The following is a 24,413-nucleotide window of genomic DNA, read 5'->3' on the forward strand; positions in this document are numbered from 1 at the left end:
TCCATACTGTGGTTGTATCAATTTACATTCCCACTAACAGTGCAGGAGGGTTCCCTTTTCACGACACCCTTTCTGGCATTTATTGTTTCTAGATTTTTTGATAATGGCCATTCTGACTGGCATGAGGTGATACCTCATTGTAGTTTTGATTTGCAATTCTCTAATAGTGATGTTGAACATCTTTTCATGTGCCTCTTGGCCATCCGTATGTCTTCCTTGGTGAAATGTCTATATAGGTCTTCCACCCATTTTTTAACTGGATTGTTTTGTTTTGTTTTTTGATATAGAGCTCCATGAGCTGTTTGTATATTTTGAAGATTAATCCTTTGTCTGTTGTTTCATTTGCAAATATTTTCTCCCATTCTGAGGGTTGTCTTTTTGTCTTGTTTATGGTTTCCTTTGCTGTACAAAAGCTTTTAAGTTTAATTAAGTCCCATTTGTTTATTTTTGGTTTTATTTCCATTACTCTAGGAGGTGGGTCAAAAAAGATCTTGCTGTGGTTTATGTCAAAGAGTGTTTTTCCTATGTTTTCCTCTAAGAGTTTTATAGTGTCTGGTCTTACATTTAAGTCGTTAATCCATTTGGAGTTTATTTTTGTGTATGGTGTTAGGGAGTGTTCTAATTTCATTCTTTTACGTGTAGCTGTCCAGTTTTCCCAGCACCACTCATTGAAGAGGCTGTCTTTTCTCCATTGTATGTTCTTGCCTCCTTTGTTGTAAATTAGGTGCCTGTATGTGTGTGGGTTTATCTCTAGGCATTCTATCCTGTACCATTGATCTATATTTCTGTTTCTGTGGCATACTGTCTTGATTACTGTAGCTTTCTGGTATAGTTTGAAGTCGGGGAGCCCAATTCCTCCAACTCCGTTTTTCTTTCTTAAGATTGCTTTGGCTATTCGGGGTCTTTTGTGTTTCCATATGAATTGTAAAGTTTTTTGTTTTAATTCTGTGAAGAATGCCATTGGTAGTTTGATAGAGACTGCATTGAATCTGTAGATTGCTTTGGGTAGTATAGTCATTTTCACAATATTGATTCTTCCAATCCAAGAACGTGGTATATTTCTCCCTCTGTTTATGTCATCTTTGATTTCTTTCATCAGTGTTTTATAGTTTTCTGAGTTCAAGTCTTTCGCCTCCTTAGACAAGTTTATTCCTAGGTATTTTATTCTTTTTGTTGCAGTGGTAAATGGAAGTGTTTCCTTAATTTCTCTGATTTTTCATTGTTGCTGTACAGGAGTGCCAGAGATTTCTGCACATTAATTTTGTATCCTGCAACCTTACCAAATTCATTGATTAGTTCTAGTAGTTTTCTGGTGGCATGTTTAGGATTCTCTATGTATAGTATCATGTCATCTGCAAACAGTGACAGTTTTACTTCTTCTTTTCCAATTTGGATTCCTTTTACTTCTTTTTCTTCTCTGATTGCCATGGCTAGGACTTCCAAAACTATGTTGAATAAGAGTGGCAAGAGTGGACATCCTTGTTCCTGATCTTAGTGGAAATGCTTTCAGTTTTTCACCATTGAATATGTTGCTTGCTGTGGGTTTGTCATATGTGGCCTTTATTATGTTGAGGTAGGTTCCCTCTATGCCCATTTTCTGGAGAGTTTTTTTTATCATAAATTGGTATTGAATTTTGTCAAAAGCTTTTTCTGCTGATCATACGGTTTTTATTCCTTAATTTGTTAATGTGGTGAATCACATTGATTGATTTGCGTATATTGAAGAATCCTTGCATCCCTGGGACAAATCCCACTTGATCATGGTGTATGATCCTTTTAATGTGTTGTTGGATTCTGTTTGCTAGTATTTTGTTCAGGAGTTTTGTATCTATGTTCATCAGTGTTATTGGTCTATAATTTTCTGTTTTGGTGATATCATTTTCTGGTTTTGGTATCAGGGTGATGGTGGCTTCGTAGAATGAATTTGGGAGTATTTCTCCCTCTGCAACTTTTTGGAAGAGTTTGAGAAGTACCGGTGTTAGCTCTCCTCTAAACGTTTGATAGAATTTGCCTGTGAAGCCATCTGGTCCTGGACTTTTGTTTGTTGGAAGGTTTTTAATTACGGTTTCAATTTCATTACTTGTGATAGGTCTGTTTATATTTTCGAATTCTCCCTGGTTCAGTCTTGGAAAATTGTACCTTTCCAAGAATTTTCCATTTCCTTGTGGTTGTCCATTTTATTGGCATATAGTTGTTTGTAGTAGTCTCTTATAATCCTTTGTATTTCTGTACTGTCAGCTGTGATTTCTCCTTTTTCATTTATAATTTTATTGACTTGCGTCCTCTCCCTTTTTTTCTTGATGAGTCTGGCTAAGGGTTTATCAATTTTGTTTATCTTCTCAAAGAACCAGCTTTTAGTTTTATTGATCTTTGCTATTGTTTTCTTCTTTTCTGTTTCTTTTACTTCTGCTCTGATCTTTATGATTTCTTTCCTTCTCCCGACTTTGGGTTTTCTTTGTTCTTCTTTCTCTAGTTGTTTTAAGTGTAGGGTTAGATTGTTTATTTGAGATTTTTCTTGTTTCTTGAGGTGAGATTGTATTGCTATAAACTTCCCTCTTAGAACTGTTTCTGCTGCACCCCATAGGTTTTGGATTGTCATGTTTTCATTGTCATTTGTTTCTATGTTTTTTCTAATTACTTTTTTGATTTCTTCAGTGATCTCTTGGTTTTTTAGTTGCACACTGTTTAGCCTCCATGTATTTGTGTTTTTTACAGTTTTTTTTCTGTAATGGATTTCCAGTCTCATAGTATTGTGGTCAGAAAAGGTGCTTGATATGACTTCAATTTTCTTAAATTTTATGAGGCTTGATGTGTGACCCAAGATGTGATTTATCCTGGAGAATGTTCCATGTGCACTTGAGAAGAAAATGTATTCTGCCACTTTTGGGTGGAATATTCTATAAATATCAATTAGATCTATCTGGTCTATTTTGTCATTTAAAGCTTGTGTTTCCTTATTTATTTTCTGTTTTGATGATCTGTCCGTGGGTGTAACTGGGGGGTTATAGTCCCCTACTATTATTGTGTTACTGTCAATTTCTCCTTTCATGGTTGTTAGCATTTGCCTTATGTATTGAGGTGCTCCTATGTTGGGTGCATAAACATTTATAAATGTTATATCTTCTTCTTGGATTGTTCCTTGATCATTATGTAGTGTCCCTCCTTATCTCTTGTAGCAGTCTTTATTTTAAAGTCTATTTTATCTGATATGAGTATTGCTACTGCAGCTTTCTTTTGATTTCCAATTGCGTGGAATTTCTTTTTCCATCCTTTCACTTTCAGTCTGTATGTAGGTAGGTCTGAAGTGTCTCTTGTAGACAGTGTATATATAGGTCTTGTTTTTGTATCTATTCAGCCAGTCTGTGTCTTTTGGTTGGGGCATATAATCCGTTTACATTCAAGGTTATTATTGATATGTATGTTCCTATTACCATTTTCTTAATTGTTTTGGGTTTGTTTTTGTGGGTCTTTTTCTTCTCTTGTGTTTCCCACCTAGAGAAGTTTCTTTAGCATTTGTTGTAAAGCTGGTTTTTGTGGTACTGAATTCTCTTAGCTTTTGCTTGTCTGAAAAGCTTTTGATTTGTCCATTGAATCTGAAAGAGATCCTTGCTGGTTAGGGTAATCTTGGTTGTAGGTTTTTCTCTTTCATCACTTTAAGTGTATCCTGCCACTCCCTTCTGGCCTAAAGAGTTTCTGCTGAAAAATCAGCCGATAACCTTATGGGAATGCCTTTGTATATTGCTTTTTGTTTTTCCCTTGCTGCTTTTAATAATTTTTCTTTGAATTTAATTTTTGTTAGTTTGATTAATATGTGTCTTGGTGTCTTTTTCCTAGGGTTTATCCTGTTTGGGACTCTCTGTGCTTCCTGGACTTGGGTGACTATTTCCTTTCCCATGTTAGGGAAGTTTTCAACTATAATCTCTTCAAATATTCTCTCAGACCCTTTCTTTTTCTCTTCTTCTTCTGGGACTCCTATAATTCGAATGTTGGTGTGTTCAGTGTTGTCCCCGAGGTCTCTGAGACTGTCCTCAATTCTTTTCATTTTTTCTTCTTTAATCTGTTCCTTGGCAGTTATTTCCACCATTTTGTCTTCCAGCTCACTTATCTGTTCTTCTGCCTCAGTTATTCTGTTATTGATTCCTCCTAGTGTATTTTTCATTTCAGTTATTGTGTTGTTCATCTCTGTTTGTTTGTTCTTTAGTTCTTCTAGATCTTTGTTAAACACTTCTTGTATTTTCTCAATCCATGCCTCCATTCTATTTCCAAGACTCTAGATCATCTTTACTATCATTACTCTTAATTCTTTTTCAGGTAGGTTGCCTATTTCCTCTTCATTTATTTGGTCTTGTAGGTTTTTACCTTGCCCCTTCATCTGTGACATACTTTTTGCCGTCTCTTTTTTTTTTTTAATGTGGGATTGTGTTCCTGTCTTACTGGTTGTTTGGCCTGAGGCTTCCAACACTGGAGTTTGTAGGCTGTTGGGTAGAGCTGGGTCTTGGTGCTGAGATGAGGACCTCTGTGAGACATCTGTCCAATGAATATTCCCTGTGGTCTGAGGTTCTATGTTAGTCCAGTGGTTTGGACTCAGAGCTCCCACCACAGGAGCTTTGGCCCGATCCCCCGCTCATGAACCAAGATCTCGCAATCTGTGTAGGGTGGCAAAAAAAAAAAAAAAAAAAAAAAACAGAGAACAATAACAAAGTAAAAAATAAAATTAGACTAGGAAACTAACAGATATGTTAGAAAGAATATAAAGATAAAAATATAGATGAATCAACAACCAGAAGGTACATCAGTACCACAATAGTAAGAAAGAGGAGGAGGAAGAAGGAGAAAAAAAAAAAAAGAAAGAAAGAAAAAAAAGGCGGGGGGAGGCCTTGGCTGTGGAGGGCGAGGTCTAAGCATGGGCGAGGTTTGGTGGTGGGTGCAGCCTATGCTCAGGATCCACAGGGCTGGAAAAGGCCCTGGGGGCTGTGGGGAGTGGGCCTTAGCCTCAAGGAACAGAAGGGGCCCAGGCGTGCCCCCCACCGCTGGTCTGAGAGGGCAGGGGACCTCACCTGGGAGCACAGCAGGCTTCCCAGACTCGAGTGGGCGGGGCAAATGCCCTCCTCTCCTCTCCTGCTCCTCCCGTCTGGGAGGGCCCCTCCCGCCTGCCTCTGCTGTTCGCCCCTCGGCCTCCTTCCTATGCCCCCAGGACCCATGCAGCCTGGAGGGGGCTTTGTGGGGGGGGGGGTATCGGCCTGGGAGCTCAGCAGCCTCCCCAGCCCGAGTGGGCTGGGAGATCACCCTCCATTCCTCTTCCACTCTTTCATGAGGGTCCTTCCCGCCTGCCTCTCCTGATCTCCACAGCCTCAGGGGTGCCAATCCTGTCTGGCCTCCACTTCTCCTCCCCCTTCAGTCCCCCCGCGTCCTACTGGTTCACTTGGGGGTTCCTCCCATCTCCTTGGGCGTCAGGGTCCCCACCAGCAGCTGGCAGGCGCCCTAGTTGTGGGGAGACGCTACCTTGGCGTCTTCCCACACCCAGGGCTTTTATTCTTGGGAGAGTGTTGTCCCTATTTAAATTTGCCCTACCTCTGCGAGGTGCCAGTAGGTGCATTAAAGGGTGAAGTGGAAAGTTTATGGGATCAAGCTTTCTCCTCCAGCCTTCTGACTCCCAGACCCAAGAGATCAGGCTTGGGCCAGTGGAGGCACAGAGAAGGCCAGCTGAGCAGAGCTGAAGCCCACCCAATACAGGCTCGCCGGAGCAGCGGATGGGTGCCCACCCTTCCAGGGTGAGTTCGATGGAGGCTGCTCTGAATTCCTTGGCAGGCAGCTGGGACTGAGTGTGGTTTCCTTGCTCCTTCAGCAAAGAGAATGCTCAGCTTCAATTCTACCCTCCCTCTGGATCTGTGGGGGTCCCCAATTACTCTCCTCCTGGGGCAGCTGCTACCAGATTATTTCCAAACACCTTTAAGGCTTTCAAAGTCAGAGCCTCTCACTGGCTGGACATGACTCCAGCACAATGGGCTGGTTGGAGTAATAGCTGAAGAAGCCCAAAGTCCCCATGGTGGGGTCTAGACAGGAAACCGTGTCCACCCCTCCCAGTGGTGCCTCCGGAGTTGCCTTCTCACCGGAAACACCAAGGGACAGGCTGGCAGGAGGACTGGGACACTAGGGAAAGGGTGATTCTGGTCTTGCCTCTTACGCTCAGGGGGTGACCCGAGGAGTGTCCGCTTCCCGTCTCCCCAGCGTGGTGATGAGACAACACGCCCTGCCTGTGCCCGCTGTCCCACCCACTGGTCAGCCTGCCGATGGGCGAGCCCCAGGAGAGACCATGTCTGATCACTGAAGACAGCTTCCTCTACATCCAAATGGAGCTGAAACTATCTTCACCCTGCAGGCTCCGGCAGGAAAGCCATTTAAGGATCTCTGTTGAGCCAGTACACTTACGGATTTATGGGCCCTTCTGATAAAACTGAGTCTCCACTCCTGGGTATCCTTAAAGATTTTTTTTATTCTAGAAAATTCTGACTTTTGCCCCATCCACTCAACTAAAACTCCTCTGTTGAATTCAAATCACCAGTATTGTGCAGTGGGCCCCAGTGCCTCTCCCACTCAGACACCCAGGGCTCATCTCAGCTGAGGGCAAGACCTCCAGCCCCTCCCCGTGTCTGCCCCACAGACCCAGGAATGGAGGTTCCCCTCCGTTCCCATCCCCCCCTTCCCCAGGGCTCCCCTTGCTCCAGAGCCTGGCAGAACAGCTACTGCACCTTCCCAAATTCTCCTCTGTCCTGTGGCTTCTGAAACATATCAGTAAATCCCCTGACTTGAGGGACAAGTAACTTGAGGGAAGCAGCTAGTAGTTGACAAAAATCTGGCAGGTTCTTGGTTTTCATTCAAAGGTAAGGAAGAGCCAGGGGTGAACTTTCTCAGCTGTTATCATGGCCTTGCCCATAATTCTGGCCCTGGGGCAGCCTTGCCCATGCAAACATCTTTCTTTTACTTTCAGGGAAGGTGTTTCAGAAGGAAGCTCCCTGTGTCCCACTTCAGCTCCAGACTCTGCAGATAGGCAGGTGTTAATTATAGGGAATTCTGTCCCATAAAAGATTGCTCATTTACACACCAGAATAAACTCACCTTAAGTCACCTCCCCTCTGGGTACTCTGTCTTTCTCTGACACACTCACCCTCTGACTGGAAAATAAAATCGGACCATTCTTTATTTATAAGTCACCCACCCAGATGTGAGCTTCTACAGTCTGGCTTGTCTCTTTCCTTCTAGAATCAAACTTAAACTCCTAACAGATTACTCTTCATACAGCAATGTGGATGAGTCCAGATGCATTATGCTAAGGGGAAGAATTCAGACGCAAAAGGCCACCCGCTGTGATTCCATTTATATGACGTTCGTTCCGCACAAGCAAAACTAAAGGGATGGAAAACAGTGGTTTCTAGGGAACTGGGGCTCGGAGGTGACCAGAAGGGGGCACGAGGGAATTGTGTGAGCTGATGGAATTGTATGTCTCTTGATTATGATGGTGGTTACATGATTCTACGCTTTGTCAAAACTCATAGAACTATACCCTAAAAAGAGTGAATTTTACTGTTTATAAATTATACTTCAATAAACCTGACTTAAAAAAAAAATTACTGGGCTTCCCTGGTGGCGCAGTGGTTGAGAGTCCGCCTGCCGATGCAGGGGACACGGGTTCGTGCCCCGGTCCGGGAAGATCCCACATGCCGCGGAGCGGCTGCGCCCGTGAGCCATGGCCGCTGAGCCTGCGTGTCCGGGGCCTGTGCTCCGCAACGGGAGAGGCCACAACAGTGAGAGGCTGGCGTACCACAAAAAAAAAAAAAAAATTACTTACACTTGCCAGTCCTTTCTGGAAGAAGGCAAGGCATAAGGCAAAAACTGACAACTTTTCTAAACTCCTCATCCACCATTGAAAGTGGGAACTGGATCTCTCCATAAAATCAGGTCTGTTAAAGAAGGGGATCCGTGGTTCCCCCAGAAGGTGCCCCATTTTGAAGGGGCTCAGACCATGTGAGACGTTCCTTACTCATCCCTCCATCTGTGTTCGTTGGACATTTCCTAGGAGGCAGACTTGGCAGTAGGCAATGCAGAAATGGCTGTGAAACAAGATACAGCCTCTGCCCATGAGGGGTGAATAGTCTAGTGGTCCTGGGGGTGGGATGGGTGAAGGTGGAACTGCAGAGAAGTAAAGAAACAGTAACAAGACAGGGATCATGGAGCTCCTGGGAAGGGGCATTCAACCTCATCCCAGGGAATTGGGAAGCTTCTGAGAGGAAGCAGCCTGAGTGTGAATTAGCCAGGAAGGACAGTGGGTGTGAGGACACCCATCCCTGGCAAGTACACATGCAAAGGCCCAAAGGACAGAGAAAGGGGGCATATTTTAAAAATTATAAGGAGCTCCTTTTGGAGCATCGAGGCTGGGGAATGGGTATACCTTAGTCTTGTCTTCCTTCCTTCCACCAGTCTGAGGACCTGCTCTAAAGAAATATGTGCCACAGAGGAGAGAAAACTGCTGTAACTCAGGGCTCTCAGGTTTAAAACATAATAAATCTTTGCTCAACAAGTGACGAGATTTCAGATTAATTGATCAAAAGCTCCTGGGTACTTGGGCCTCCTAACGTTTCACCTGCTTTTAACCTAGGTCTGTGATACTTTTTACATCAGCAAAAAGGAAAATTAGATGCTAAATTGGAAATTACAACAGCAAGTAACAAAACCGTCCCTAGAATTTCTCACTGGATCCCCCTGGTGCTAATTATCTGACCTTGACCACCAAATAGGTCTATTTTTTCAATTTAGAGAGACCGTTCCATGTAATTCAACAGACATTTCCCAGATTCCACTGTTGGGCCAGCTTTGTGAATTACATAGAGAACAAGCTCCGAATTGCCTGGCTATACTTCCCTATCTGTGCTAAAGCACCTATGCTGTCACTATATCCCGTAGTGAGGGATTCCACGCCAGACCGCACATTGAGCAGTGGCTGAAATCAGCTAGAACATCTATCCCCCCAAAGACACTCTGTAGAACTCCCAGAATCCTCTGGGCCAACCAAAGCTGTGTCCACTCTGCCTTTTAGGGCTGCTTCCAAAAGCCCTTCACCCGCACCCATTATGAAGCTGGCCTCATCCATTCCCAGCAGGGGCTTGGCGTCTGACATCACGGCAGAATTAATTTAATCATCTGCACCAAAGCAACTGGCTTGATTTAAATTTCACAGCTCTTTCTGACATCCAGCCACTGAATAAATCAAATCCCACTGTCTCATCGTTACTCTGTTGATGGTGATAACAAACTCAAGTATGGTTCCTCCTTTTCCATCTTCTTACTAGGTGAGGGTAGAGTGCTACGCGTCATTACATCAAGATGGGCTGGGAAAGCACTGCTTCTTAAATAGTGTCATCCTGGATCCCTTTCCACAGAAGAGAACGCCAGGGCCTCATAAGATTCCCCCGCCGAAGCCTCTGAGCCCCACAACGCTGCCTAAACCCCTCTAACCCGACGATCAATGGGAAAGGATGGAGAGTGAAAGGGGTCCTGTCTCCCTGGGAAGGGAAAGGAGGAGAGGCATGTGAGGGGGGGTGTCTACAAATGACTGATTACTGGAAGCCTGGATTTTGTCTTCCAGGGTTACCTGTCAGAAGGGTTGGTAACGAAATGGTACCGCTCACCACGCCTGCTCCTCTCCCCTAACAACTACACCAAAGCCATTGACATGTGGGCCGCTGGCTGCATCCTGGCAGAGATGCTCACGGGGAGGATGCTCTTTGCTGGTAAGCTGCTACCCAGGCACCTTCCTTCTCCTCTGCTGTAGCTCAATAAAAGGGGAAAACAGGGCTTCCCTGGTGGCGCAGTGGTTGAGAGTCCGCCTGCCGATGCAGGGGACACGGGTTCGTGCCCCGGTCTGGGAAGATCCCACATGCCGCGGAGCGGCTGCGCCCGTGAGCCATGGCCGCTGAGCCTGCGCATCCGGAGCCTGTGCTCCGCAACGGGAGAGGCCGCAGCGGTGAGAGGCCCGCGTACCGCAAAAAAAAAAAAAAAAAAAAAACGTGGGGGAAACACATGTTAATCACAGACATGCTAGTCTTTCTCTTTGGCGTCACCTCTGCAGCTTTTATGGCACCTGATTTATCAACCATTTCAGGCAAAATACTGGAGAGGCTAAAAAAAAGCCTTTTGAGCACAGAACTTTCAAAATCAATAATCGTGTATATTCAAACACCTTGAGACTGACCCCTGAAAACACCCGTCCTACATTTTCAGCCCCTTCCTCCCCTCTCCCTGCCACTGTGAGAAGTCGGTCTGGAGTGCTCATTTGGAGAGGGGACCCCACAAGTCTCCCAGAGTCTCTGAACTGAGCCTACATGAGCCCACTGCAGGGAGAGGCCAAGGGACTCGTTCAGAGCGGATGCTGATCCGTAGGCACTTTCTGGGTCAGCGCTCACAGCATCCACAAGTGCTTAGTGCCGCACAGGGCATCATGGGGGACACGGAAGAGCCCCGCCCTTGGCTACCAGCTTCTGGAAGACTGGGACCCCATGGGAATCGGTGGTAAGGGGAGGGAGCTCTGTGCAGCTGGGTGAGTCAGGGGCATTTCTTCAGGAAGATGGGGCCTAGTTGGATTTAACCTGGTAGAGGTAAATGGCAAGGCTACTCATGCCAAAAGGGAAAATGGAGGAACTGGAGGTAAGAACAGCCTGGAAGTCAGAGGGGGCAGCAAGGATTCAGACCTGACCCATCCCAGCAGCGTCAAAGCTCTGAAGCAGCATCCGTGATGGCCTAAGCGTAGAAGAGGAGTTGAGTTTCCAAGATGCACAAAGCCTGAAGCTTCTTACGGATGAGGATGGTATTCATGGAGATTACACTCCATTTATGGAGACGACACTCCATAAATAATCATTTGTTGAATGAGTGAATAAGTGAATGAGTGCTTGAATGCTCGACTCCATCCTGTCCCACAGACCCGGCACAGTCTGTCTTCCTCCCTCTGCCCAAAGGAGCACAGAGGCAGTGTGCTCATGACACGTCCCAAGCTTAATTTGTTCTTCCTGACTTTTTTTCCTCCTAATGGAAATCCAAAAGGTAAGACTCATTCCTAGCCTTAAAATCACTTCCTTCCCCAGCCCAGTAAAGGACATGCACAGAGGCATATGGGAAAGAGCATTTGGAAAGCCTTGGGCCAGGCTGTTCCCATCACTTTAGCGATGGCTGACTCAGGCTATATGAGACTGGTCCATTCCAGAGGCACAGAATGCTAGGGGAACGGATGGGGCCCCAGAGACTACCCCTTCTTTCTACATTTGACCAAGCCCCAGAGATGGCAAGCAACTTGCCCACAGTCACACAGCAAGTTAGTGGCAGAGTGAACTCAGGTTCCCTGGCTCCCAGCCCAGCTCTGGTCCCCCTGCCCCAGGGTCATAGAGCGGCCCGGGAGCTTCCACACACGCCAGCCACGTGGGCAGCACGCTCAACCATCTGGTGTTTACCTCCCCAGGGGCTCACGAGCTGGAGCAGATGCAGCTCATCCTGGAGACCATCCCTGTGATCCGGGAGGAAGACAAGGACGAGCTGCTCAAGGTGATGCCTTCCTTCGTCAGCAGCGCCTGGGAGGTGAAGAGGCCACTGCGCAAGCTGCTCCCCGAAGTGAACAGCGAAGGTACCAGAGTCCGACGGCCAAGCCAGCACCTGGAGGCAGCACTCTGCTTTCACCCTGGGGGGCTGGGGCAGGCAGTCTCTTCCAAAAGGACCAAACAGAGTCCCTAGACACAGAAGCTGGGGACCCCTGGCAGCGGGCATTTGCCCTCGCTCCTTCCAGACTGAGTTCGGCCATCAGGCCACCCTCAGGGCGGTCACAGCTGGTCCTCCACACTCTACCCCTGATTTTGCTTCCTTTTCCTTCTTTCTCACTTGCCTCCTTCCCACTCTTCCATCTCCCTTTACTTTTCCCTCTGTAAGGCATGGTATGGTTTCAGCAGCTTCAAAGCCAGACCCAGGCTCAGTTCCCAGTTCCACCAGTGACTAGCTGTTTGGCCTTGGGCAAGTTTCTTAACTTCTCTGCATCTCAGTTTCCTTAACTGTAAAATGGATGTAATAATACATGACACACAGGGTCACTGTGACAAGTAAGTAAAACAGAATTTGTAAAGCCCTTAGCATAGGATAGTTGCTCCATCGTCTGAGATGCTACATTGCCACCAGCCTTCTACCTGCCAGAGGCTCCCTTAGGAAACCCCTATATCAGGTAGGATACGGCCTTGCCAATTGTAAAAGAAACCCAGATTATCAACAGCTTAAATAACATGTATTTCTTATTTAAGAAAAAAGAAGTTAAGTTTATTTCTCTCTTATATAATAATCCAAAGTAGATCGTCTAGGGCCAATGTGGTAGACCTGCTCTACCAGGGCCCAAGCCCCTTCTGTCTTATATTTCTGCCACCTTAGGGTGTTGCCCTTACCAGCTGGGGGAAGGCGGGGAAGGAGAGCAGTTCCCTTAACTTAACCTCACCTCCATTCGTGTCCTGTTGGCCAGAACTTAGTCACATGGTCCCACCTCGCTGCAGTGAGGCTGGGAAGTGGACACTTACTCCATTGCCACTCTGTGTCCATTACTATGAAAGAGGAGAACAGACATGGGGTACAGCTGTCTCTGCCACGCTCCTCCCCATCAAGAAACCAAGAACTTGGACTAACAATTTCTCTGGCCATGATCCCCATTCAATCTGTCTCAGTTTCCCCATCTTTAAGGGAGGGGGCAATCTGATTCCCCACAAATTAAGACTCAGCCCATCCACATTTACTTTGATTCCTAGGCCTCTGTAGAAATCCCACCATGTGACACAAGGTTCAGAATTCTCAGGAATTCTGGATCAGGGATGTGTCACCCATGTCCCCATCCCCCAAACCACCACACGCACAGCAGTCCCTCGGTGACTTGGCTCTGAGTGTGGTGGGCCTGTGTCGCAGAGATCAGAGACATAAGTGATGGCCTAGCTGGGAAGATGGAGTACACGTCAGAGATGAGCAGATGAAGGAACGCATCCTAAGGGGCTAACGAGAGCTCTGGGTATTTGGGGAGGGGAAGAGAGCCACCAAGCACTGAGAGGGATAAAGAACCGGCCTGGAGGACCGGTGAGGGCTCAGATCAGCGGGAAGCTGACTGCAGGAAGTGAAGCTGGATAGGTGAGAAGGGCCAAGAGACTGCAGGGCTCTGAATACCCAGCGGACGTGTACAGACTTGATCCTGTAGCCGAACAGATGTTCACGAAAGCTTCACCCTCCCAATGCGCCCGCTTCAACCACAATTCTCTCGTCTGCCACTGGGCTTGAAAAGTGGCCCCAATCAGCCTGGCCTCAGGGTAATGAGGTATGGCTGAAATGAAACTTCAGTGGGAGAAAGGGTATCACGCGCACTTGTCCCTAAGAGTCAGTTGGTGACTCTCGGTTTGTCCTGGATTGTCCAGTTGAGGCCCCGTAGGCCTGGGAAGAGGTGGGAGTCCTCTCTGGCTGTCACCCTCAGAGGCTCGATGGACACAGTCTGGGTGGACTGTATCCCTCAGCAGCCGAGACAGCCGTCACACCACAGGTTCAGGACAAGGGAGCAGGCCTGAGACCACGCCAGGGCGTTCCCTTCTGAGCTCCACTTACAAGAAGAAACTATATCACAAATGACAGAGCTGATGAGGAAATCTAATAGACAAAACAGGGAAAGGAGTCCTCTGGGTGCAGCAGGGGTGAGGGGTGAGGGGCCCTGCCCACCTGCCTCTTGATCTCCAGAGACGCCCCTGAGAATCCTTCCTGAGGATCCCTGGGGCTCTGAGAAGTCCAGCTGGGAATCCACTGGGGCCACAGAGAGGTGACGCAATTGTACAGAAGCCTCATTATATTAGAAGCACTAAAGAAAACATGTGGGAGGTTGAACTTAGAGAAAAGGAGTTGGTGGAGGCGGGGCGGTGTGGTTATGAGTTAAGGTGAAGCCAGTGCTGTAGCCCATAAACCTGAAGTCTCTGTGGCTTACCCGCTAGCTGTGTATTCACTGCTCAACTCAAGTTCAGACAGAGTGGGGAAACCTGGGGGCCGCGCCTGGGATGCTGGCCATGTGACATCTTCAATCGTAACTTTCAAGGCTCCCCCCTACCCGCAGGGCACCAACTTCCGGCCAAAGACAGGCGAAGGGAGAGCAGACACTCCTGCAGGAGGTTTCTATGGGTCTGGCCTGGAAGCGGGGTACACACATCATTTCCAGCCCCTTCCCATTGGCCCGTCACACGGCCACACCGAACTGCGGGGGAGGCTAGGAGATGTAGGCCAGTTGTGTACCAGGAGGACAGGAGGCTTGCGTGGGACATGACTGCTGCCTTGAAACATGATGGGAACAGTCATGGGGAAGAGAGAGCACGCTGACATGGGGAGACCAGAGAGGGCAGAGCGAGGCTCCAGGGCAGGAGTTAAAGGGGCAGATTTAGGTTTGCTATAAGGCAGGATTTTCTAACACTTGGGCTTCCCAGAAGTGTCTGGGCACCTGCTGGAGGACCAGCTGTCAGAGAGAGGTAAGGGGAGATTCTCATCCTTACTAGAGTCAGTGAAGCGGCCTTCAGGGCTGGCATTTTCCAACGTCAGCGTTCGCTGGGTCTTTCTTAATACTGATGATGATGGGGATGACGCCTGCCAACGTTTAGAGCTCCAACTCTCTCACTTCCTTGTCAAAAGGTTCAGGGTAGTAGGTGGGGCCGAGCGAGGGGCTGGGAGCCCAAAGAAGAAAAGACTTGCCCATCCTGGAGCTGGGCAGTGGCCGAGCTGGGCCCTGCACTGCCTGATTCTTCCCAGTCCTGGGAATCTGTGAGGCTGATTCTCCTTCAGGTCTGCAGCCCTGGGCCCAGAAGCATGCCCTGAGCCCCCGAGCACTGGGGAGGGATCAGAGTCACTGCTGCTTAACCGATCTTTCAGTCTAGGATTATGGAACAGAACTGCATCCTCCTGGGAGGCCAGTGACCTTCAGAATCCATCGATTTCCGGAATCACTGATAACTTTTTCCGCAGAGAGGTCCAGGGCTGGTGTGAGGGGCAGGGTAATGGTGCAGGCTGAGGCCCACCCGGGAGCCCCTCAGAGGGCACAGAAGCCTGGCCCTGAGCGCAGCTGCTTTCCTCCTTTTCCATGTGGGCTGTAACCTGATTAGCCAAGCCATGGTTTAAGCGGAGCCTCCAGGGCTGAGAAGGAGTACAAACCTCCAGACCGGACTTGCCCTGAGATAACCCGCGGCTGAGCTCACAGGGCAGACAGGTGTCCCTACCCCCGCTCAGGACAAAGGGCACCTGTGCGCGGAGATGATGTTCAGCCAGTGCACACCCACAACGCCCTACAGGTGGCTGCCATCTTGATATACCTTCATGCTGGTTGGCAAATAGCCACCGCACAGGGCTCCTAAGTGCCTGTTTCCACGCCCAGGTTCAGCTGCCAGGTCCTCCCCTTGATCTATAGCCACTGAAGGGTTACTGCCTGGCACAGCACGGGGGCTTCAGCCCAGGGGATAAATATTTTGAAGATGGCCTTTATTTGTCAAACCTCCAGGGGCAACATATGGTAGAAAGGGCTCTGGACTTAGGAGCGCTGGGCTGTCAGGCTCTGTCCCACCCGCCTAGCTCCACGGTGACCCTTCTCACTGAGGCTTTTTGCTGCTGGGTCCTCCACCCGCTCCAGCAGCACTCAACCCATGACAAATGAGGGTGGGGATGGAGATACTCCAGCTTCCCCCGTCCCGAAGTGGGACCATCTCTGAGATGTGTCCCATGCTGTCTCTTGGAGGACCCAGTGGAACAGAGCCCCAGGGGCTCTCAGCAGGAACGGTTCATTGGCACATCCTCTACTGGCTTCTTCCCCATTGCCCTACCGGTGCTTCCTGGCATCACTGCCACATAAACTGCCTCCACCCCATTCCTTGTCTCTGGGGAAATCCAGCCTAAGGCAGAGTTCTAGCCCTGGACCTCCTGTAACCTGAGTCACTGTACCCCTCTGGACCTCTATGAATTCATTAGCGAAGTCAAAAAGCAGCGTCTGCTCTGGATTTGTCCCTGGACTGTGGTGAGGATCCTGAGAAAGGAAACGTCCGAAAGCCTTTTGACAAATGGAAAAGTACAAACACTAGGGGGTGTCCCCATGCTGAGGCGTCTTATTCTCAGCTTGGCAAGGGCACAAATGACCTTCCTGTCCTGCTCTGCTCTCCACAGCCATCGACTTTCTGGAGAAGATCCTGACCTTTAACCCCATGGATCGCCTGACCGCCGAGATGGGGCTGCAGCATCCCTACATGAGCCCGTACGCTTGCCCCGAGGACGAGCCCACCTCGCAGCACCCCTTCCGCATAGAGGATGAGATTGACGACATCCTGCTGATGGCCGCCAACCAGAGCCAGCTCTCCAACTGGGACAGGTGCGGTTCCAGCCCTGGAGTCTGGAACCGACATTCCCGTCCTCTCATTTCTATTTGCCTCTGATCCTCCATGACCTTTCCTTCCGTCTCCCAAGTTCTATAGCCCATAGGGCGCTTTCCCCAGCTTAGCCTCCTGCCTTTCTCTCCTGTCCCCAGACATTCCTGGTAGATGACCAGCTATGACCTGCATGCGTGGTCGGGGCCTGCCTTTGTGCAACACCGGTCACCACCAGCTTTCCAACCCACCCCGAGTGTACTGCACACAGGGCTCAATACAATGTTGGGCAAGCATTTAATGAGCCCGCACAGCCAGAGCTCATGTCTAGTAGGCTGGGAATTTGCCCCAGAAAAGCAAAATGCAGCAACGCAAGACAAGAAAACAATGTGACATTTACCACCACACAACACCTTCATGCCGTTCACATCATTTGCACCTCCTGAGATGCCAGTAAAGGGGCACCATTATTATTATCGCTCATTGTCGCACGAGGAAGCCACAGCTCAGAGAGGTTAGAGATTGGCATTGTGTCACACACCTAATTCCTGGCCTATGTGGGGCCCTCCCCAATCTGCACCCATGTCAGACACTGCTAAGCAATCACAGGACTCTTCCCTGCTAAACTGAGCCGGGCCTCAGAATCCTTCTCAACACCGTGTGCCCGGAAGTCACTACCAATGAATCAGAGTTGGATAGAAGATACAGTTTTTGACAATCTCCGCATAAGCACACAATGATCTCCTAGGTCCCTTCCTGATCTGATGTTCCTAGATCAGGCACCTAAACATTTGGGCATCACCATCCGCTAATTCTGGAAGGAAGCACTGGGAGCCACTCGGTTTAGAAATAGAAGTCGAGGGCTTAGAAGCTAGGACTCCGAGGGGGCCTAAGTGGGAGCGCTGCTGTTGCGAGAATGTGACAGCTAGTTACATAAGTGACAGATGAGCAGTTTCTCCTTTCCAGTCATTTGACAGATGATGGATTTCAGATTAAGGAGGCTCCAAGGGAGGGTCAGGGCAACGTTGCTATTTCAGGACAGGTTTGTTGGTTTGTTGTTGTTGATTGTTGTTATCAAGAGTTGCCAGCACATAGAGATTAATGAAGACTCTCTCCTCTGCCGCCCCCATGCTAGCCCTGCCCTTGACTGTGGTTCCTGCAGCCCCTCGTCCTCCACTCCACAGCACCTGGGGGCACGGAGCATTGGCTCTGCAGGGTTTGTCCTCTGCTTATCATGGCTATGTCATGGCGTTGGTGTCAGGAAGACTGTAGCAGGGTTTCTTTGGCCCCTGCCCATCAACTCTGACCACTTCTAAACCTGGTGCCCCTCTGCTCCCAACCTGTCCCATCACACCTGCATGAGGAAGGCGGGCAACAAAGACAATGACAAACCCCTTCCCACAGGCCCTGCTGCTTCGGGCAAACTGCTTACCTCTGAACGCTAGTGTCCTCATCTGTGAAGCAGGTGGTAGCACGCACTCCACAGGGTTGCCTGGAGACTGCAGACACCTTACATCTGGCCCTTGGCATGTAGCAGCCAATGGTGACGGGCTTCACAAGTTCTTCCTCCAAGAAACCCCTGCAATTTCAAGGACCCTCATGGGAGGAGGCAGTGTTCACCTCTAGGAGTGACTCCTACGTTAATGGCATCACTGGGAGGGTGGGGAGACCTGGGACCTTCCTGTGCCTCACACACCACAAGGCGTGGACTGCAGCTGCCCGCCTGCCCGGTCACACAGCCAAACCTGCCTGTCCTTGGTTCTTCCTGTGTGAGCCCTAGGCCTCCTGTTCTGGGAGCGGCTGGCTGCTGCCTGAGGCTTCCCCTGGGCTCCCTGCCTCTCCCCGCCCCCTCAATTCGCATAGAACACCTGGCACAGGGAGGGAGGGCTCAGCCCAAGCTGATGGCCTGCCCACCTGCCCTTCGTTTGCTCTCGGCTAGCAGAATTGGCTCTTCAGGGCCGCAGGACATTTGACGGAGGGCAGAATTCCAAGGATCTCTGGCCTCTCCTGAGGGTGTCTGTAATCTTTCAGTACGCCCTGCCTGCTCAGCATCTACGCAAGGTGCTGCAGGGCCTCCAGCCAGATCCACTATGGCAGGGGTTCTTAGCCCTGGCTGGAACTTAGAAACACCTGGGGAGGTTTGACAACCACGCAGATGCTGGGCCCCTCCCTGGACCTCCTGAATCAGCATTGGAGATGCGGAGCAGGCATGGAATTTTATTTTGAATCCCCCCCACAAGTGATTCTAATCTGAGCCAAGGCTGTGAAGCCCTCATTAGGGCCCTGCTACTCAAAGTGTGGGCCAGGGACCAGCAGAATCAGCATCACTGGCGACCTGTTAGAAATGCAGACTCTCAGACCCTGCCTCATCTACTGGATCAGCATCTGCAGTTCAACAAGGTCCCCAGGTGATCTGTGTGCACATCAAAGTTTGAGGAGCACCGCACAGGTGCATCCACTAGAAAGTACCATTACATGAGGAGAGGGATTTTGTTTTGTTCCCTGCTGTGTCTGGTAATGCTCAGAACACCGCCTGGCACGTAGGAGGTGCTCAAGAAATATTTGTAGGATATTCAATGAATACAAAAGGATACAAGAGTTAAGCCGGGCAATCAGTCCTTCTGCCTGAGCCCTGGAGGTTCACCGTTACTTTGTCCCATCACCCTCCCACCTTGGGATGTGAGGGAAGGAGCTGGAGGGACTGGGAAGGAATGGAAAGCCGGCCTGTGGGTGGCAGACAGGGATCAGGGGGGTTGGCTCCCTCCACAAAGCCAACCCGGTTGGAAGGGTCCAATCACCATCCTGTCTTACCTTTGCAGGTACCCTGTGAGCCTGTCGTCGGACCTGGAGTGGCGGCCCGACAGGTACCAAGACGCGAGCGAGGTGCAGCTCGACCCGCGCGCGGGCTCGGCGCCGCTGGCGGAGGACGTGCAGGTGGACCCGCGCAAGGACTCGCAGAGCAGCTCGGAGCGCTTCCTGGAGCAGTCGCACTCGTCCATGGAGCGCGCCTTCGAGGCCGACTACGGGCGCTCCTGCGACTACAAGGTGGGGTCGCCGTCCTACCTGGACAAGCTACTGTGGCGCGACAACAAGCCGCACCACTACTCGGAGCCCAAGCTCATCCTGGACCTGTCGCACTGGAAGCAGGCGGCCGGGGCGCCGCCCACCGCCGCGGTGGCGGCGGACGCGGGGCCGCGCGACGAAGAGCCGGCCAGCCTCTTCCTGGAGATCGCGCAGTGGGTCCAGAGCACGCAGGGCGTTCCCGAGCGCGCCAGCCCGCCCCCCGACGGCCCCGAGCGCCGCCTGTCGGCCTCCCCACCCGGCCGTCCGGCCCCCATCGACGGGGGCGCCAGCCCCCAGTTCGACCTGGACGTGTTCATCTCCCGCGCCCTGAAGCTCTGCACCAAGCCCGAGGACCTGCCGGACAGTAAACTGGGCGACCTCAACGGCGCCTGCATATCAGAGCACCCTGGCGATCTCGTGCAGACTGAGGCCTTCTCCAAAGAAAGGTGGTGAGGGCGGCGGAGGGGCGCTCCAGGCCATCCCGAAGGCCGCCTCCCTGGCATCTCCACCACCCCTGCCGCCCCTCTCTGCTGCCTTGGGGTTAGCAGAACACAGGAAGGATCCGAGGAGCGAGAGGAATGTCCATTTCTTAAACTGCCTTAATAACTAGCCTTTAACCTCTGGGAGTGGGTTTGAACAGGAGCCGAGATTGGGGGTTGATCACTTTCCCAGTGAGGACGAGGCCCCTGTGCTTTTATAAGTGGCGGTGTACAGGGCAGAAGTATGTCTTAGCAGTCTGCAGGCCCCACCTGGGTGGCTGTGTGCAGTGGAACCTTGCAGGCAGAGTGTTGGAACCACCTGGCCCAACTAGCCTCAGCTGACAGGTGTGGAAGGACAGTGAGGCCCAGAGAAGCAAAGTGACTCTAAGTTCAGGGCCTAGTCAGTGTCAGGGAAAGCCTTGAACCCCAGGCCCCTGGCCCCCAGGCCAGTGTCTGTCCACTAAACAGTGTCTTCCTCTACTGGCGTCACTCTGGCTTTTCGCTCAGAAAACTTGCTTCAAGATGTTTCTTCCCTGTCCATTACCGTCTGACCCATTCTACGTGCTTTTACTCAGAGCAATGCCCCTTGAACTCTGAAACTGGAAACTGAGCCAGCTTCTTTCCCCTAGTCACCAAGCATCTTTTTTTCTGGCTCCTCAAGTACGTAAATATTCCCATCTGCCTCACCCCGTGTGGTCTGAAATCTTGGTTGCAGACCAGACCAGTTTGGGCTCTGTGGGTAAAATAACCCATTCTCCCAGGCCTGTGCACACACCTTTTGCAGAACTTCCTATGCACTTTCCTGACACACGCACAGACACAATGACACAGCTCTTGCTCCCGAGGGAATGTCATACACGGGCGAGTTTGAAGACAGCAATTCCAAGAATCCCTCCAGCCTGCCCCACACCCGAACCCCCATACTCATAGCCCCGCTCCAAGCCTACCTTGGGAACTCATGTTCTCGGCATGAATTGCTCATTTGGTGGAGAGCAGTGAGGTGCCTGCCTAGAGCAAACGTGTTAGGAGAGAAGATTTCACACAGGGCCCATCCGACTTCATTAATGCTGCCCTTGATTTTGATTATCCATTTAGCCCCGGCAAAGAGCAGGCCCTGAAAAAATGCATTGGAGAGCAAGAGGCCTTGGGGACAGGGAATCCGGAAGGGTAGGAAGGTATGAAAGGTGGGGTGTCAACATTGAGGGCCTTCAGGGGTCAGGCACCAGCATGGGGACCCCACGACAAAAGAAAGGACTCGAGGCCACCATGTCCCTCCTAGCTTAGGCCAGGATGAGTTCGGAGCGCGCCAAACCAAAGGTGCACTTGTACACAGAGCCTGAGGGGGGTTGGTGTGTGGGCACAGCAGGCCCTCTGCAGAAGCATGGAGCCCAGTCCCCTGGAAAAGCTCTGCCATTTCCACCCCTGGCGTTCAGCTTCCCCCAAAGATGCCCACAGGAGCCAGTCTGTAAACAGAGGATTCCTCAGTGTTGAGCTTAGGCTGGGTTCACCCTCACCTCAACAGCACCTTAAATCTAATCAGCTAACTAGGATCTGTGCGTTGAAACCTGCAACACGTTAGAAACTTATATTTAAAAACAACCATACTGACCAATTTTTAAATGGAAAATATGTAAATATGAAGTGTCTGGGTTTCTTTTCTTTCTTTTTTGTTTTAAAGAGAAGGAAATGTACACCACTCCTCATGTGCCATTTGTCCTCAAAGGGCAGCTTTACTTTTTTGGTATAGGAGCAAGCTGCTGACCTTGACCAGGAGTTCATATATAATTGTTATTACAGAGGAATTGCTATTACTTACTCATGTTTTAAAAAAATCTATTAAACATTATTAAACTTGATCAGGATGGGCCAAATAAAGCTTCATTGGAACATAGATTCGTTTGTTCATTGACTTACTCTCTCATTCATTTACACATTATCTGATCCCGTCTTTAACAGCAGATGAGCCATTGGAGCCTGGCTGGCTTCTCCCTGCACCCATGAAGGCCAGCGTTTCGAGGGTTGGCAGTTGCAGGGGAGGCGAGGGGAGAATCTACACAGATTGGTAGAAAGGGAAGACATTCCAGAATCACCTGGGTCAGGCCCAGTGTCCATATAGTAGATTTCAAACCAACTTTTGGAGCCCATTCCAAACCTTCTGACCAAGGATAGTCTGGTCCGATAGCTTCTTCCTAGCTTGGGGCTCTATCAGTAAGGAAAGTCAAATGGGGCACTGGCTTAGTTTCCCTCAGAAGCAAACTCTGAGACAAAGAATCAAGTGCAAATAATTTGGGGGTGGGAGGAATGACCTCAGGAGACACTGAGAGGTGATGGGGAAGTGATGGGGACGGGAAAGAAGCCAACAAAGGGTGCGTGTCACCACTGTGGGCAAAGCAGCTTCATTCCGGCGTGGAGCTGCATTAGGCAGAGTGGAAGTAACACCCACCTCAGGGCCTTCCCACCCTGCCCAACCTTGACTGATGAACACACTCCTGGCTGTTACTTCCCCAGCACTTCTGGCCTGTTCTGCACTGCAGCACAGGCTCCAGTGGACAGAGAAAGGCCACAGGCAAAAGGACACAGGTGCTGGCAGGTGGAAGTTGGAGTGGCACGCAGAGAAAGATGAGGACAAAGGGGATCTCGGTAGAGCACCAACTACACCCATAGGTGTCAACAACGGGATTTAACGTTGAAGAGTGTTCAGGACCCAGACAGAGAACATCTCCTAGTGTTGGCAATACACTCAGGTTTTCTCAACCCTTCCTATCCCGTCCTCCCGGCCTATAACAATTAAAACTGGTCACAGGGCAGGAAGCTGCACTTTCATAAAGCTTCAGCAAGTAGGGGTGAAAGAAGCTGGAGGTACTACCTAAGCTGGGTTGCTACCTAAGCTACCTGTGGCTTTTCCTTTCAACCTCCTAAACATCCCATGCCCAGCATCAGTGTCCCAGCCATTAGTCCCGCTCATCAAACTCTGGGATCAGCAATCCCTGTCACTGTTGAGAAGATTTGGTGTCAAACCAATGGGGGTCTTTGTGTCAGAACCTACTGGCAGGCCTGTGGTGTGAGCGCAGGAGCACTTTTCTTGCCTGTGCATAGGGCCACTTTGATCCCTGAGGCTTGAATTTTGCTTTTTACACTAAGAACTTCACGAAGACCATAAAAAACCCTTCCAGACTTTGACATTCTGAGTTCAAGTTACTTAGTCTCCACTGATGTCTCTTTCTTGCTCTGCACATTCTTGACTAACAGGAACGTTAACACTCATAGGCCTTGTTACTTGAGCGCCCAGTGGCTAATTCCCATGGGAATGACAATGTGGGATCAGATTGGCCCTCGGAGCACCTACTTCACCCAGTCCCTCTGGTCAATCTTAGTCGACAGGCTTGTTGCAAACAGGCTCTGTTATGGGAAAGAACAAGTTTGTGTCTAAGAGCAAAAGCTCCCATCCAACAATTGTTCCACCCTCTGTCTGGACCAAAACAAGGCTTACATCTTCTCCACTTTAATTCATGGGCTCAAAACTAAGATAGAGCTTTAAATGACTCAGAAATTCCTTTTCAGAAACAAGGACACTGTGAGCCAGGCTGAGATGCATCAAAATATGGTTGTAGGGGTCCCAACGGCCATCAGAGCTTAGTCACTACCGTCTTGGCTTGGTTCTCAGGAATCCTGGGATGGGAATTCCTGAGTAAATGATTGATGGAGGGGATGCCTGAAGACAAGGGGGAGTATGGGATGCAGATTAGGGTTGGGGAAGAACACTCAGCAAGAACATGGTCCAGGCTAAAAACCAGCTTCAGCTCCACCCCACAGAGAGCTCTGGAGCACAAATTGCACCATGGAATTGACCCCACCTTGAGGAAAAGAGGACAGCCTTTAGTGCCTCCATGTCAGCCAGTCCCTGGTTGCAGGCTGTGAGGGTAAGGTGGAGGAGTAGAACCTATTCACCAAAAGCAGCTCTCCGAGGAGCAGCCGTGAGCCATTCAGCAGGCAAACCCACAGCCACTGGGCAATTGGCAGACTCACTGCTGAAGGGGACCTATCTGGGTAGGGTACCACCCACATCACAGAGCACTGCACTAGGCACTATGGGGGATAAAGAGGGAGAAAAGGGGACTGCCCAGCAGACTTTTATGGTTTGAGTGGATAAATGGGGCAACTATATAAAACCTCTGAGGTGCAAATAAGAGACCTTCAAAGTTCCCCACCTGGTGAGCACTCCAAGGCCCAGTTCCAGCCCTTTCATTATAAATTTCCTGCTGTTAACTTTCCCAAAAGCAACCTCTCCACCACTGCCCCCTACCATGGAACTGTCAGCCAAGTGACTGTGTTGGGGGTCCCCAAGACCACCCTCAGGCTTGATAATTCACAGCAAGAAGGACTCACAGGATTCAGAGAAGCTGTTATACTCACGGTTATGGTTTATTACATGAAAGGATCA

General features: G+C 49.8%; 1 protein-coding gene across 1 annotated transcript in view; it reads left to right on the forward strand.

The window, feature by feature from the left end:
- The window catches only part of MAPK4 (mitogen-activated protein kinase 4), a 77,589-nt gene extending 55,754 nt beyond the window's left edge, over positions 1-21,835 (forward strand). Inside the window, exons 2-5 of the mRNA XM_019936433.3 lie at positions 9,641-9,785; positions 11,507-11,668; positions 16,234-16,435; positions 19,250-21,835. Coding sequence (XP_019791992.2) covers positions 9,641-9,785; positions 11,507-11,668; positions 16,234-16,435; positions 19,250-19,946 — 1,206 coding nt within the window. The 3' untranslated portion in view covers positions 19,947-21,835. The remainder of the gene's footprint in view (positions 1-9,640; positions 9,786-11,506; positions 11,669-16,233; positions 16,436-19,249) is intronic.
- Positions 21,836-24,413: the final 2,578 nt, after the last annotated feature.

The sequence above is a fragment of the Tursiops truncatus genome, chromosome 13, assembly GCF_011762595.2.
Source record: "Tursiops truncatus isolate mTurTru1 chromosome 13, mTurTru1.mat.Y, whole genome shotgun sequence".
In the NCBI taxonomy this organism is placed as follows: Eukaryota; Metazoa; Chordata; class Mammalia; order Artiodactyla; family Delphinidae; genus Tursiops; species Tursiops truncatus.